The 16422-nt window shown below is 38.0% G+C and overlaps 1 protein-coding gene across 1 annotated transcript in view; it reads right to left on the reverse strand.

The window, feature by feature from the left end:
* LOC135461553 (fibrillin-2-like) overlaps positions 1-16422 on the reverse strand; it is a 49906-nt gene that overhangs the window by 1794 nt on the left and 31690 nt on the right. The window contains exons 35-57 of the mRNA XM_064738703.1: positions 14963-15085; positions 14097-14213; positions 13262-13390; positions 12626-12748; positions 11813-11932; positions 11583-11702; positions 10585-10833; positions 9627-9749; positions 8645-8764; positions 8095-8184; positions 7748-7888; positions 6776-6901; positions 6060-6308; positions 5714-5833; positions 5207-5332; positions 4428-4571; positions 4204-4326; positions 3429-3551; positions 2659-2781; positions 1993-2115; positions 1591-1716; positions 1307-1426; positions 926-1174 (exon numbers count right to left, since the gene is read on the reverse strand). Coding sequence (XP_064594773.1) covers positions 926-1174; positions 1307-1426; positions 1591-1716; positions 1993-2115; positions 2659-2781; positions 3429-3551; positions 4204-4326; positions 4428-4571; positions 5207-5332; positions 5714-5833; positions 6060-6308; positions 6776-6901; positions 7748-7888; positions 8095-8184; positions 8645-8764; positions 9627-9749; positions 10585-10833; positions 11583-11702; positions 11813-11932; positions 12626-12748; positions 13262-13390; positions 14097-14213; positions 14963-15085 — 3207 coding nt within the window. The remainder of the gene's footprint in view (positions 1-925; positions 1175-1306; positions 1427-1590; positions 1717-1992; positions 2116-2658; positions 2782-3428; positions 3552-4203; positions 4327-4427; positions 4572-5206; positions 5333-5713; positions 5834-6059; positions 6309-6775; positions 6902-7747; positions 7889-8094; positions 8185-8644; positions 8765-9626; positions 9750-10584; positions 10834-11582; positions 11703-11812; positions 11933-12625; positions 12749-13261; positions 13391-14096; positions 14214-14962; positions 15086-16422) is intronic.

Raw genomic sequence — 16422 nt, forward strand, 5'->3', positions numbered from 1 at the left:
AAAGGTGAGAAAATCAGTGGATGTGTACATCCATGCATTGACAGAAATCTAAAAGAAATTGAACACATTTCAGCAGACTTTAAACCTGGCAGAAGCCGGCTGAGTACTTTATGTGAAAAGCGTCATAATAATGAACACTTGCTTTAAACGGAAGATCCCTGTCCCAAGCAAACGCCCTCAAATCTCTGTTTTCAAGGTTTACCCTGAGACGAATATTTGATCAAGTGGGATCTTGACATAGAAAGGCAAATGAAGCATCCATTTACATGGCTACATACATGTACCATGTTGTACTTCTTTGTCTAATCTTGACAATAACATGTACCATGTTGTACTTACATGTCTAACATTGACAATACATGTACCATGTTGTACTGCCTTGTCTAATCTTGACAATACATGTACCATACGTACTTCCTTGTCTAATCTTGACAATACATGTACCATACGTACTTCCTTGTCTAATCTTGACAATACATGTACCATGTTGTACTTACATGTCTAGCCTTGACAATACATTTACCATGTTGTACTTCCTTGTCTAGCATTGACAATACATGTACCATGTTGTACTTCCTTGTCTAACACTGACAATACATGTACCATGTTGTACTTCCTTGTCTAACCATGACAATACATGTACCATGTTGTACTGACATGTCTAACCATGACAATACATGTACCATGTTGTACTTCCTTGTCTAACATTGACAATACATGTACCATGTTGTACTTGCCTGTCTAACCTTGACAATACATGTAACATGTTGTACTTCCTTGTCTAACCGTGACAGTAGCCTGTTGACTCGGTCATATCTATAGGTAATGGCAAACTAAAGTTTGCTTAGATCAGTTATTCTGAAACAGGCCTGTTATATACCTCAACTAGAAGGGAAATGTGGCTAAAAAAACATGTTAATCTTACCTTGACAGAAGCCAGCTGAGTTTTTCCTGAAGCCTTCCACACACAGACACAGGTAGGAGCCTTCTGTGTCCTCACACTTCTCATTAGCCCTGCAGATGTCAGCATTTGTTGTACATTCATTCACCTGTGTACAGGCTTTCCCGTCGCCCTTGTAGCCAGGTTTACAAGAACATGTAAATGTTCCGTCTGTGTTGGTACACTCAGCAGATTCGTGGCAATCGTCTTTACCCTCAAAACATTCATCAATGTCTGAAAAACATCACAGCGTAGCCTTTTATTTCTTCTTAATTCAGTGTTAAGCAACTGAAGCATATCGGAAGCAAACAGAACTTACATGTGGCTCCATTCGTAAACATGTAAGAAATTCTCCACAAGACTTACCATCACAGACTTTGCCATTTCCTCTGTAGCCTTTCTTGCATTCGCAGGAGTAGCTAGCGGGTTCATTTTTACAGTTAGCCTTGGGGCTGCAGTCGTTACTTCCTGAACATTCATCAATATCTGAAAACCAATCCAGATTCAAAGATTACACATAGTTCACTAAACTAAAGCCATATAATGTAAAATATCTGACTGCAAATTCAGAACAGAACAAACACAAACATGTAGAACAAGTCACAGATTGTGTTTTGGTTATTTGTACGACAAAGAGAATCATGTCCTACCTGTACAGCCTTTATCAGGGTTGCCTTCAAAACCAACTCGACACTGACAATGAGGTTTGGCTCCAGTTGGCACACACATGGCATTCTCACCACATTTCACAGAATTCTCAGCGCACTGGTCAATTTCTGTACAGAAAAAAAAAACAGAAAATATATACACATATGAATATTTAACAAGCTAAAGTCAGTTGGGTATAACTGTAATTTGGGCAAACGTTGGTGACTAATTGAACACACCTTGATGAAAGTTACATGGATAAGAACAGAATAATGAATGACACAACAATACCAGGACAACAGGGAGGTAATTGATATTAATTATAGTGTACGCATGTAATCAATAAGTACACATTTTCATGAAGAATATCTAACTGTGTTGCCTAGATACACTGCAGTACTCACCAACACACAAGTTTCCATCTTCCTTGAAGCCATCGTTGCATGTGCAAGTGAAAGACCCAATGGTGTTTTGGCATTTGGCATTCTCATGGCAGTCATCTGTGCCTGTTCCACATTCATCAGCATCTGTTCAAACAATATTATCAAATTAATCAAAACTTTAATTAAAGGTCACAATTTGGGCCATCAACTGGCTAGTAAACACCCCAATCCAGAAGATGGTTTGCAGGAAACATGCAATAGTTCACTTCGGTTAAAATCTTCAAGGAACTGATTGTAGTTTTTTGATTAATTGGACTAACTTGTGCTGTTAAGTAACATTTTAAGACATTCAAGTTGGGAGATAATTAAAAAAGATCTGTTTTAATGTGATTGTATGTTAAATGGGATGACAACACTGCATTCTGAGTAACTCTAGATCAGTGATTCCTAATATATTGCAATTAACATCATTTAAAACCATATTCTGCTTAAGCCATGATGCTAGGGGTGAGTAAATTGCTAATATTTATGCATTTTCAAATAAAACCTTTGGTGAGATATATTGACATGAGGCCGTATTTCACCCGTTACGTGTGACTATTTGCCAGCCGTCACACTGTCATCGCTGCTCTGGTTTTACTCTCTATGCTGTGCGTCATTAATTATATTAGAATCAGCATAACTTACCGACACAGCCGGTAGGCGTGGCTGTATAGCCATTTTCACAGATGCAAACGTACCCCCCTTTCGTGTTGGTACATTTGGCATGGTCGCCACAGTTATGGGCACCCGTTTTACATTCATCAATGTCTGCAATAAAATAACACAGAAACAATTACATAGACTATCCTTTGTCCTACTGACCTTCAAACTGAGATAGGATGTCCTATGATACCAAATTAGTTGTGTCTTAAAGATGCTATACCGGAGATTTTTGGGCCAAAAATCCATATTCATTAATCAAATCAAATTTTGTCTTCTTACCAAGAGTAGATCAGATTAGTGTCTTTCTAAATTCTGAGACTCGTACCTGTACTGTTATTAGCCTTAAAATGATCTGAATTTTTCTAAAACTATAAAGTAACCAGATTATAAGCAAATTTTATTTCCAACATTGAATGGTGATATTTTGTGAAAGATAATTATTTGGGCTGTTCTAAAATAAGAGCAAAAATTCGAGTGGATCTGAGCTGATCGATTTTTTGCCAAAAATCTATTTTAATTTAATCAACTGATTATCTCTATTCATTCTTACTATTTCCTATGGTCTTGATGTCAAAGCATTGCAGGTTTTCTCATTCATTTTTATAGGCAATATTGTTATAATAGGGAGATACAGCAAAGGAAATTACACACTATCAACCACCATTTTGGGGCAAAATGATGATTCCTTTTTGTGCAACAATGCCAGCTTTGCAACAAAATACATGTATATATTACAGAAAATGACCACGTACCGACACAGGTATCTCCTTCCTTCTTGTAACCTTCTTTACACTGGCATATGTACCCTCCGTCTCTGTTCACACAATCATTTAGAGGAGGACAGTTGAAGGTCATATCAGCACACTCATCCTTATCTGAAAAAACAAAATACTGATAAAGTTAAATACGATCAAAATTATCAGACTGGTGTTTAACAGAGAGCTCAACATAATTTCCTTCATGTAGCGGCTGGCAGATTTATATCTCCACAATTCTGACCTCAGGCAGCAGTAGGGCTTGTTCCAGCAATTGCTTTGGCAAGGAGAAGCTGGTATATCACAGCATCTTGGGCCATGCCAAATGTCCCTATAGTGATTAACAATATAACACCAGCGTAATTGTATCTGACTTCACCTCATTACATGGAGCCTCATTAAGCCTTATGCAAATTCACGTCTGTTACACACATCGGGTACAAAACAATACATGTACATTAACTAATATTAGTGCAGACCCCATTTGTGATGTCACCATGGTATAACTTTTAGATGCATGTACAATTCTTGGAATACTCGCCACTGCACTTCCTCACCATACACACTGAAATTGTGAAGTGGGTCGCATGAACAATTGTGGAGGAAAAATGCATAGACCTATAGAGATTCCTTCCTACAGTGTATATACTCAGATTGTGCTGGACAAGTGCAATAGCTACATGCATTATCAATGACTGTTCTGAAATAGGTCTACGTAAACAACAGTTTTTTTTACACCAACTAATATCACGAAAACAAGACTCTATCATACCTGTGCAGACCTTTCCATCGCCATCAAAACCATCTTTACATTTACAGATAAATCCTCCAGGCACACTTTTACAGTCGGCGTTGTCACTACAGTCATCTTCATCCTTTGCACACACATCATAGCCTGTCAACAAACAAGGGTTATGAGTTTACTGGTTCCTTCGGAAATACATGAACAAAGAACAGAATTACGAGTCAAGAGAAGCTGAATACAGTACACGTTACCTTTGCATCCGTATTTTCCGTCTTTGGCAAAACCAAATCTGCAGACACACTCATAGTCACCATCTATGTTGAGACAGTCGCTGTTGGATGGGTCACACTGGTGGCCTCCACCGTTTGGTGTGTTCGGGTCACACTCGTTGATATCTGAAAAGTTTACACATACATAACACTAAGGAAAAAATCTCTGACAACTGGTTTCTATCTGCTTCAAAACATAACAGCAATAGCGCAGGTATGCTGCAATTACTCAGATAAAGCCTCAAATATCACTGCAGCCGATCACTGCATCTATTATAAAGTCTTATACCATTGTTTTTAGTGATTCTATCCCAAAGAAAATCAACTCAACAACTTCATTGTCAGTGGACAAAACACATTTTCGTTTTCTTGGTTTGGCTGTCCTTTTAAAATCCATCACAAATAAATGCAAACAAAATTTCAAACATCACAGTTGAGTATTTATTTCAAAACAGACCTGTTTTCGTGATTCAAACTAATGCTGCTATTATTTTTAAGCATAAATATATCACATTTGCTGACTGGTTAACATCACAGATCAAGATTTCTACCTTAAATGACTCACTAAACCCAACACTTCAAAATTCCACTCAAAAGATGTCCACATTAATGACTCACCAATATAGCTTCACCGGTCAAAACCATTTTTACGATTCACTAAGCATCAGCGGTCAGAAATCTATATATATAATCTAAATATATATATAATGTCACAGTTCAAAATTATATCCCCAGTAAACCTTTCATCATGAAGCACTTACCATCACATTTGAGGATTCCATCCCCATTAAATCCTTTCTCACAAGTACAGGTGAAACCATCCTTGTTATTCTCACATTTAGCATTGGGATGACAGTTGTGAGTTCCAGTTTCACAGGCATTCACTCCTGAAAGGATAATTCACAAAAAAGCTACAGAGCTTTCAAGTACAATCACAATCAATCGCAGTGTGTTATTATTGATGAAACTGCGGCAAAGTTTGTCCTTAGGCTTAATATTCATACACAGTGTTTCACGTAATGCTTAGCCCTTTTCAAGAGACACATGTGGCACAAGTCTTATAATTTCTTCTTCGAAAAACTTTAGTGTTGGCATCGAAATACCAGTTTCGATGTGCTTCTGAGTGCATATTAACACACTCTAGGTCAAATACAGTAGTTAAAAGGTTAAATGTCAATGTTTACATCAATACAAACAGCTAGAAGAGCAATTCATGCAATGTTTAATGGCTGACGTTTTACATAAACCACATCTAATAGTATACGTACTGTCGCACTTATTGCCATCGCCCTTAAATCCAGGTCTACAGGTGCACACAGCTGTGTTCTCCTCATTGGTACAGACAGCATTAGGGTTACATACACCTGGCTCATCACACGGATTCACCTCTGTAATCAAATTATTTTAAAAAACTTGTCAGTCAACTCAAGAAAACATCTTCAAGAGATGCAGGGCACTAAATTGTCAGTCCTCATACAATATCTGGATTATTTCCCTATCACGCAGAAAATGTGAAATGATCAAAAAAGTCACTAAAACTTAAGGAATCAATTTTATTCACCCCTAAAGTCAGGTTAAAACTAGTCTTGCAAAGTTGTATGTAAGACAACATACCTAAGCAGAGTTTTCCATTGCCCTTGTATCCAGCCGAGCAGGCACAGGTGTAACTGCCCTCGTTGTTCTCACAGTCTGCGTAGTCACTGCAGTCATTGTCGTAGCCCTCTCCGCACTCATCTATATCCACACAGGCTGTGCCGTCCCAGTCAAAACCACTGAGGCAGCCGCATACATAGGATCCCATCAAGTTGAAACACTGGCTGTTCAAACCACAGTTTGCTGTTCCCATCTCACACTCATTGATGTCTAAAGGAAAGAACAACTGACACAATTGTTTAGACATTCTTTAAAATTTATCCATGTAACACTGTGTTAACACATTTTAAAAAATCTTAAACTTTGGACAGGTCAAATAAAGCCGGAGACCTGAAGTATACAAAAATTTATTGACTGACTTTAGAACAAAATAGAGAAGACAAGGTATAAACAACTAATGAACGGACTATTCCTGTTAATGCACAACAATTTTATAACTGATTTATTTGTTTGTTTTGTTTGATTTTTTCAAACACATGGCGGTCAATATTACGGGTACAGTATAAAATTCTATTCACGCGATGTTGACGTTTTGAATTTTTGTTCCAGCAAATTCTCACATCAAATGAAAACATAGAGAAGTAAGGTTTCTGAGAGCGAATTACATTTTGTACAACTGACACATTTTAGCGGTGGTTGAAGTATGTTTGAGGTGTACATGTGGCTAACGGTATTACCTGTACAGGAAATGCCATCTCCGCTGTAGCCCTCAGTACAGAGACAGTAGTAGCCCGTCGGTGTATTGTGACAAGTGGCATACCTATCACAGTTATTGCTGCTCATGTCCGCACATTCATCATGGTCTGTGAGAAAGAATCCACCAAAAAAACCCTAAATAAACTGCACGTAAGTCTGAGATCAAGTCCAACTTTCGTATACCACTAATAAATCATACACATGAATAACGGTGATAACACATCTACCCTATTTAAAATCACAATTCCGCAAACACAGTAGAGCAGCAGTCAAATATAACGTTACATTATGTTTTTAAGACTCCTAAGACAACACTCTTCTAATTGTCTGTTCCATTTGTGAAACAAGTGTAATGGCGGTTAGGTTAACTACATGGGTGGAAGTAGAAGTAGTGGCTCGGGTACAGCCACCAACATTCGCTAGCTCCTGGACCCAGTTGTTTGAATGTGTATTAGCTATAAATCCTGGTATGAAGTCAAAGTGTATAGTTAAGATTTTAACGAAATTAAATCTGGTATTAACTCTTTCAACTGTTTTAAATAACTGGGAACTCAACAACTGGGAGCTCAACAACTGGGAACTCAACAACTGGGAACGGAAAAACAGAACCAGTAAGATCTGGGTTTGTGCGTGCAACCTCATGGGTAACGACCTCATTAAAAGGGGCTCTTGGCTCAAGGCAAGAACGATCAGCAAGCAAAGGCCAGCAAACATGTAGAATGGGAGTGAGGGAGACTTCTAAACTAAGACTTTATTTGCTGCCATTGTAGAAACTTGTATGGTCTCTTTAAAGCTGTTGCACATGTGCAACTTCCTGCAGAGAAGTTCAAATATATCTTGATGTCATAATGGCAAAGAGAGAACGGCTTCTGAACTACATGTACTGTTTGACACAGAATAGTTTTTGTATCAGGTAGCATTTACGGCCACCAGAGAACCTAGATATGACTGACCTGGTTCCATAGCATCGCCACAGACACCATTTTTGGCGGGATGACCATCGTCACAGATACACTCGTAACCTCCGTCGTAGTTCCTGCACTCTGACCCTTCTTCACAGTTGTTAAGGGATCGCTCAGCACACTCGTCCACATCTGTAAGTGGAAATGTAAGTCATTTATTTTGGTTCCATAAGAAGCTATTTTTTTGTATTTAAATCCCACATTATGCATTAAGTAAAAAATCAAGGATTTTTAAATATTGATTATTTTCTTATTATTCATCATCTATATACATGTTAAAGGTAACCTCATTCTAAGTTATGTCCCTTTTCGCTTCCAACTAGGGCAAAGGTACTCACCGTCACACAGACCATCCTTAGCGGCGTAACCATGAGTGCACTCACACACTAACTCCCCATTCACATCCTTACATTCACCAGCATTAACATCTGAAAAACAACAGCGGAAACTATCAGAGAAATTCTCTAAACATTATAAAAGCAGGGAAATTTGGACTGAACTATCCTTGATGTTTACAATAAGGAATTAAAATTTGATTGATTGATTTATTTGATTGGTGTTTAACGCCGTACTCAAGAATATTTTACTTATACGACAGCAGCCAGAATTATGATGGGTGGAACTGGGCAGAGCGGCTTCTGGGTCATTACGCTACGCTAGCGCGCTAACCAACTGAGCTACGGAGGCCCCAAAGGAATTAAAAGTGTTTGAAGAAACAGTGTCAACACTTCTATTTCAATGGATACAATGTTTTATTGCAGTTAAAGGTAGGTAAAGCTGTGCTGTCTTTTGTGAAATAATTTTGTTATGAATCACTCTTTACTGAAACAGTTTTAATGCCTAAATGTTTTTTGTGTTCAAATGAGATTAGCACGAAATGTTACTCACTGGTACAGATCTTTCCATCGCCTCGGTAACCGAAGTTACATGCGCACTGGTAAGTGTTGTCTAAGAGAAGGCACTGAGCGTTGACGTCACAGATGTCTTGGGTCAAACAGCCAGAGTCCCCTGTTATGTGACAAAGGCATTTTTTCGTTAATGCTTTATCAAAGATTGATGGATTTACAGATTTCAAAGCCTAATCCCCAGACTGTAACAAACTTTAAAATACCTGTAATATTGGATCTAATGCAAGTACTACACACACAGGCAGGATAAAATGTGAAAGTACATTATATCTAGTTGGTGACAGATAAAAAAACAGAAAGATATGGCAACAGGCAATGCACAGCTGACTCAGCTGACAGGTGTCTCGAAAAATATATTCAGTGTTCAGAGTTATACATAGAAAAGGATGTGAACTGCAAAGGTTTTTGGTCTGAAACTAAAAGTTAAACCATTGTGGTTAATCCATTTTATGTATTATTTTGTAATTTGTGAAATGTTTGTAATTTGTAGATTATTTTTGGCCAACAAATGAACTCCACAAATATGTGGTCCATCATATGCTCAAAGCACCATGGACTGCATAACAGCATTTATGTCGCGATGTTCCAAAAACCAAGGGAGATAAGCAAAGGAGATTTTCCATAATACGTTACAACAGAAAATCATAATGATTTGTATTAAAAATATTTAATCAGTGGTTTTCATAAGGAAAACTACCAAACGTTTGCACAATGACAAAAGCAATCTGTTGGTATTAACAGTTTGTTTCGAAAAATAAAAGCATTACGGTTCACCTTTAAATTTCAATAGTACACTATAATTCACATATTACGAGCATCTAAAAATCAGTTTGCAAACTTCACAATGGTCTGTTGGTGACTGTCTCCCTCTGATGAACAGACGGAACTTGCATAACCAGGGAAAAAACACATTTTATTGTATACAGATGTGTACTAAAAGAAAAGAAATATACATAACTTACGTCCACATGTTTTACCATCTCCAACAAAGCCTGGCAGACACTGACATGTAAAACCTCCCTCCAGGTCTTGGCAATCAGCATTTTCAGAACAATCATCAATGTTCAGATCACACTCATTGATGTCTGAAAAGTCAGAGGCAGTAATGTCACTCAAAATCCCACTGCCTTCATACTTACAGGCTATTTATTTATTTATTTATTTATTTATGTGATTAGTGTCCTATGCCGTACCCAAGAAGTTTTGCTTCATACGACGGCAATCATTATTATGGTGGGAGGAAAATGGGCAGGGACCACCGGAAACCCACAACCATGCACGGTTTGTTGGTAGACTTACCATCTAAATGCAACCAGTGCTTATTTTTAAACATACAGTTTTTATGTTGCAGAATGAATGCAGAAACAACCCTACAATATTTCACTTATATGATGGCAGTCAAGTTACTTTATGCATGGGAGAAACCAATGCACCAGGTATCATTTCGTTTAGTATAGGTGGAGTATTTCAGATGATCTACTGTTTTACATATTGCATTTATTTAGCCTCAATGTTTGTGATTAGAGAGTGCAAATACATATGGGCATGTCAAAGCAGTATTATTCTGATCTGTCCAAACAGATGAATTCCTTTGCCCTATGTAGTTTTTATCATTTATCTTTCAGATCAAAATGCATAATAATAAAAGAAAGGTGCAGTTTGCGTATATATAGACTAATGAATTTGATAAACATAAAACTGAAAGATTCGGATAATGCAAAGGTGAGTTTATTTAAAAAGCTCCAAAAATTTGGTTAATAAAATGCTTATGTATAAGAATAAAGAAAATCGGAGAATTTGGTTTGTTAATGTATATACATGTAGGCTACTAGAAGGCGGAAGTGTTTCTGTACAGCTTACAAAGCTTGAAGAACGAAGGTACTTGTGTCAAACTCAAACATCTCACAACAATTGTCTTACTCTTGCAGGTCTTGCCATCTCCGTAGAATCCCTTATTGCAAGCACATGTGAATCCACCCTCAAAGTTGGTACATGTGGCCTTCTTGGAGCAGTCGTGTTGACCAGTATCACACTCATTGACATCAGAGCAGCCTACCCCATCTCCGGCAAACCCAACCTTACAGACACATACCACAGCCAGGTTGTCGTCCGTCGTGCAGGCTGCATTATCTCCACAGTCGCCATTGTTCTCATTACACGGGGATCCCACTGTTACAGCAATGTCACACAGTTATGTAAATGATCTTAAGTTTTGCACCTGAAAGTGCATGTTTACAGGCTTGTTTTGGTGCAGCTGCTTACATTTTTCTGGCAAGATATTATCTTAATTTCCAAGCAAACCTCAAAACACATTTCTAAGATGAACAGAAAATTTTAGCCCATTTATTGTATTTTGCAAAGCCTCAATGATACAGTTAGCCAACGGAATAATAATGACAAGTATCAAAACCAAACCTAGCTGCATACCTTTGTTAATGTCACATTCCCGGCATCTATCTCATCTTATCACAGTAAATTTATTTATTTATTTCATGGTGTTGAAAACCATGTCCAATTTATGTACTTATTTATTTATTGATTGGTGCTGAACACCATGCTCACGTTATTTATCTATTTATTTGATTGGTGTTTTACACCCTGTTCAAGAATATTTTACCGATACGACGGCGGACAGCACTGTGGTGGGAGGAAACCGAGCAGAGCCCAGGGGTAGAACAAAACTTATGGCTTACAGCTGCACTTAAACCGTTAAATTCCGTATCCTTTTAGAGTACTTGTCTTGCAGTATACTACACACCAAGCTGGCAAAATGGGAATGTGTAACTTTGGGGCTAAAAACATTAATATTTATGAACAAAACGTTGGTGATGGGCATACGTGTAGGGAAGATAAATGTGAAGTAATGTTACTTAATTTTAGCAAGCTCACAATCTGCCTATGTACTCTGTTATTCTCACCTATCTCACAGTTGTAGCCGTCTCCAGTAAAGCCTTCATTACAGTTACAGGTATGACCTCCAGGTATGTTTGTGCACGTGGCATCTGGGCTACAGGGGTTAGAAGCACACTCCTCAACATCTAAAATCAAACAACAAGCAATTTAGTTACTACCTGAAAAACTATACAAATCCAATTTCCACAGCATGCCAAATACCATATTCAAGCATGAGTAAAGACGGCAGACTTACTGCAGAAGTTGTATCCGTCTCCTTCAGTGCCTGGGTTACATTTACAGGTGTAAGAGCCGACAGAGTTTGTGCACTGTGCCAGAGGATGACAGGCTCCAGAGTTAGAACACTCGTCAATATCTGTGAACAGATAATTACGACACATCACTCTCAAATTCCCAACAGCTGGGATATCCAGCCATAAGTTACATTAGACTCAAGCCCCTTGTTCAGTGAATGCCCCCGTGTTAAAAGACAAAATATCCCAAATTTGAGCGGATGACAGTGATGTATACGGTTGAGCAGGTAAAAACTTAGCACTCATGAGAATCGACCTATACTACAAGGCCCGGTTGTTCAAAACTGATTTTAGACTTAAAAGCAGATTTAACTTTAAACCAAGTCTTCCATTTTATACTTGGCCTAAAACAATTTTGTAACATTATATTAAATATGAACTAAATCTGCTGCTTTCATACTTTGACTTTGTAGAACTGCATTGATTGCTGAGTTTGGCTAAAAATTTAAATATAAACTATGACTTTTTACTAGTATTAGCTCATAAAATTTCAAACAACTGAGCCCAACAGATTAATGAACAGCCAGAGGGCTTAGAGCACTGATTATTTTGTCTAAAATAGACACTACATTCTTTACCATTCAGGGAAACTTAAAGGCTATCCCCTCTTCTAGCAGACTTGCACAGACATCTGCCCATTACTGTATATAGTGTATGTTGATTCTATGCAGCAGAACTGACAGACTAAATAGGAGATGACAGAAAATTGCTACACTAGATACACCTTACACCTCCAGTTTGTTTTAAGTGCCCACCTGAACATCGCTCTTCGGTTTTACCACTAACAAACTCAAAGCCCACATCGCATTCACAGATCCTGTTCGCCTTGTCCGCACAGATACCCTTTTCGCCACACCCACAGTTGTCGTCTTCTAAAGCTGTAACACATAAATATCATACACCTGTCAAAGTCTAAGTATAACAAACTACATAGCAGAAAACCAATATTACAAAGGCTGAACATCTCACAAAAATCGTGAGATTCAAAAATAATATTATGACCATTAACAGTCTTCCCTGCACCAATGAACAGTCATGACTGCTTCTCTCTTATGTGTTACCAGTCTTATATATTTTTAACTTACACATTCCTCTGGGAACAGGGGCCGATTCCACAAAGACATTTGTGACTTAAGTCAAAATTTAAAACATCGTCACAATATTTAGTTTTTGGTAATGAAAGCTGAAATTTTGACACATTTGTCTTAAGAATCTAAATCTTAATTTTCTTAAAATAAGCTCTATAATCATATTTCATATTATTGACTAAAGTCAAAATTGTCTTTGTGGAATCGACCCCTGGTGTCTTACGTTGTTGAGTTTGAAGCTTGGATTTGAAAATTTTAAGCTCTAAATTACTGTAACCAATCCAACTTTCAAAACAGACTCACCTCCAAATTCACAGGTAAAGCCATCGCCAGAGTACCCAGGTGGACAGATACATTTGTAGGAACCAACCGTGTCCTCACAACGGGCGTCCTCACTGCACTCACTCATATCTGCAGCACACTCGTTCACATCTGACATGAATACAAAGATACAAAGCTTTGATTCACCTGCATGGCATTTGCAAGACACACCACATTTCAGCCTTATTGCTTATTGTATTCTTTTTGCGAAATCCATCACAATCCCGTCCAGATCTAGCACCACAAAGCAGTAGCTCCAAGTGATAGTTTTTATTAAAAGAAAAAAACAACAGATTTTGGGGATTCCATGTTCATAATTTTAACGATTTTCATGTTCAATTAGGAAAAGGTAAAGCCATGTTCATTACGGCGGAATATTTGACTGTCACCATTAAAATACAAAGGAACAAAGATAAATATTTAATATGATAATAAACTTTTAGTTCCAAATGGCAAATTTGACTTTTGACACCTGACACTACTTTAATGAGCACCACTAAGCCATATGCCATTGACTTGTGTTAATACTATAACAACTAACTCCCCATGGTTGATGGACTCTGGAATTGCAAGGGATGATGGAAGTGGTGGCTTCAAGATGGATTCCTGTTTCTTCAGGTACAATTGTTCACCTTATGCTTCAAAAAACCGAATATTTTCAGACATAATGATAATAACTCATTGACATTCCCCCCATTCCCACCAGCATGGTCATTGTATCACTTACTTTACAATTATTCCACTATTTACTTTATAACAACTGTACAATATCCTTAGTTACTCAAAAATATAATGTATTAAAATAGAATGTGCTTACTTTCACAATAGCGTCCGTTACCACGGTATCCATCATTACATGTGCACTCAGAACCACGGGCCGGGTCGTAATCACAAGCTGCATTTCTGTCACACAGATCTGGACAGCGGTCGATTGCTAGCAAAAGAAACAAAAGAACTCTGTATATTTATAGCTATACCAAGAAACAAATACCATTTTGAGTAATTCGACAAAAGTGATGTCTAATAAATTGCAGTTATCATCACTGCATTGTTTTGTACCTAATTCTACTTAAGCCATGGTGCTGAGGGCGTGTAATTTGCTACTATTTATGCACCTACATGAACAGTTAGAATAGAGGTAAATTGACAAGAAGCTGTATTTCACCTGTTACGTATAACCATTTGCCAGTTATCACACAGTCGTCGCTGTTCAGTTCTTTCCTTCTATACCATATGTCTTAATCACATGTATATTTTAACCATAAAAATAAATACAACCGTACACCTCTACGTGGTGAAAAAATCATGTGAAATTTTATTTGTTCATACACATGTAATTTATACATAATTTCACATATCACCCTTTTGTATTACACCCTACATAGCAGATCAAAAATTATGGGGGACTTTGCTATACGTTTAGTACACCTAATTCTTCAACATCCTCATATGTTTGCAAAGGTGTTTATTCAAGCACATTCTGAAGGAATAGACTGATATAATTACACTTTGTGTGAAGACTTGAAATTGGCAAATCCAACCAATGTAGTTTTAATATTGAAAATCTTCATAAATTGCACTGAAAGTTGCTCTTTCATACGCGATAAAGTTGAGGCACTGGAGTATGCATGTTTTATTCACATTTCACAGCGTATCATTGACTTACAGTAAGGAGAGACTCACCCACACAGGAGTCGGCCCCTTTGGCTTCAAAGCCAGACTGGCACACACACGTTTCTTTACTGCCGACCTTTTCACAGTACTGTCCTGCGCCACACTTCGTCTTGCATCCAGGCTGGTTTTCCTCTGAAACACAAATAATCAAGTATTTTATCCATGTCTAATATAAAAAGCATGATTAAACCAAATATGTATGAAGACGGTCAAACTAGTTAGTGTAAGCGTTATACCCACTGTAGTTGATTTTTTTCTTCAGATGACCATTACCTGATTTAGATAATTAATGCCATACATAGGAATATTTCATTCATATACGACAGTGGTGATTTTCATTTGTGGAAGATACGGGAGTAATCGTCACATAACCCACAAGCCTTTTGCAAGCGACTGCTGAATTTTCCTCAAATACATAGGGAATGGTGCACCCTACAGTTTGAGGTCATCCTACACTTGAATGCCACAGTTTACAACCTACAAAATCCCTCAGGGGAGGCAGTGAAAGCATGAAATTTCAGGGATTGAACCCGGCATCCCCTGCATGCATTACGAAAGACCACATATGGTAAAACTATCTCAAATGGCAGAGCTTACTGAACTGTGTATGACTAAAAATATTTATACATTTTTTAAACCGTCAGTAAGAGAGATTAAAGGTTTACAACCCCACATTATTCAACAAGATTAGCACTTTCTACGATCCAGCCATGTTTTAAGGCTTGTCCTACGAGACAATAATGTCCTCGTCCAATGGTTACAGTAGATCTCCAGCGCTGGGCCTTCCAAACTGCAGAAGTACTTTTATGTCCCCTGAATCCATTTCGATTGCTTAAAACATCGAGAATGGAAGAAAAAAACGCAGAATTTGGTCATCACACATCTACTCCGTTTCGAACGAGCCACCGCTGGCCTTGTGACGTTACTGCGGGTACATTCATTGCAGGCATCTGAGCCCGGTCGGTCAAAACTGGCTTAAGACTTCAGCATGAGCATTATAATATCCCCCCAAAAAGCCAAACTTGACACCAACTGTAAGGAGCCCCTAGCTTTTGCCCTATAAAGGCCACGAGGCTGCAGGGCGGTCCACAGCGCACCTCACACTGCACCTACAGGCCGCCATGCGTGCGTGACACGCTGTACCTTGAAGCACTTAAGGGGAACCCAAATAAATTTTAAATTGGCATTTCTATGTGTTACCAATCGTTGTTTCCATTCAATATAATTCAAGCCTTATTTAATTTTGCCGTTTATACTTTTTTAGAGCACAAAGGGATAGCTCGACTGTTAGTTTCACCGGCGTTGAGTGACAGACTGTTGTCGGACTGGACCAGTGTCACTCAACTTGGCTATAAAAAATTTATAGTCTGTTAGCTGTGAAAGCGTGCCAAATTCTTCATAGGCATCGTCCAGTCACTATGCTATATACGCTTTTCTCAAATGTAATACAACTCCTGTAGCCTATATTT

The sequence above is a fragment of the Liolophura sinensis genome, chromosome 1 (genome assembly GCF_032854445.1).
Source record: "Liolophura sinensis isolate JHLJ2023 chromosome 1, CUHK_Ljap_v2, whole genome shotgun sequence".
Lineage (NCBI taxonomy): Eukaryota > Metazoa > Mollusca > Polyplacophora > Chitonida > Chitonidae > Liolophura > Liolophura sinensis.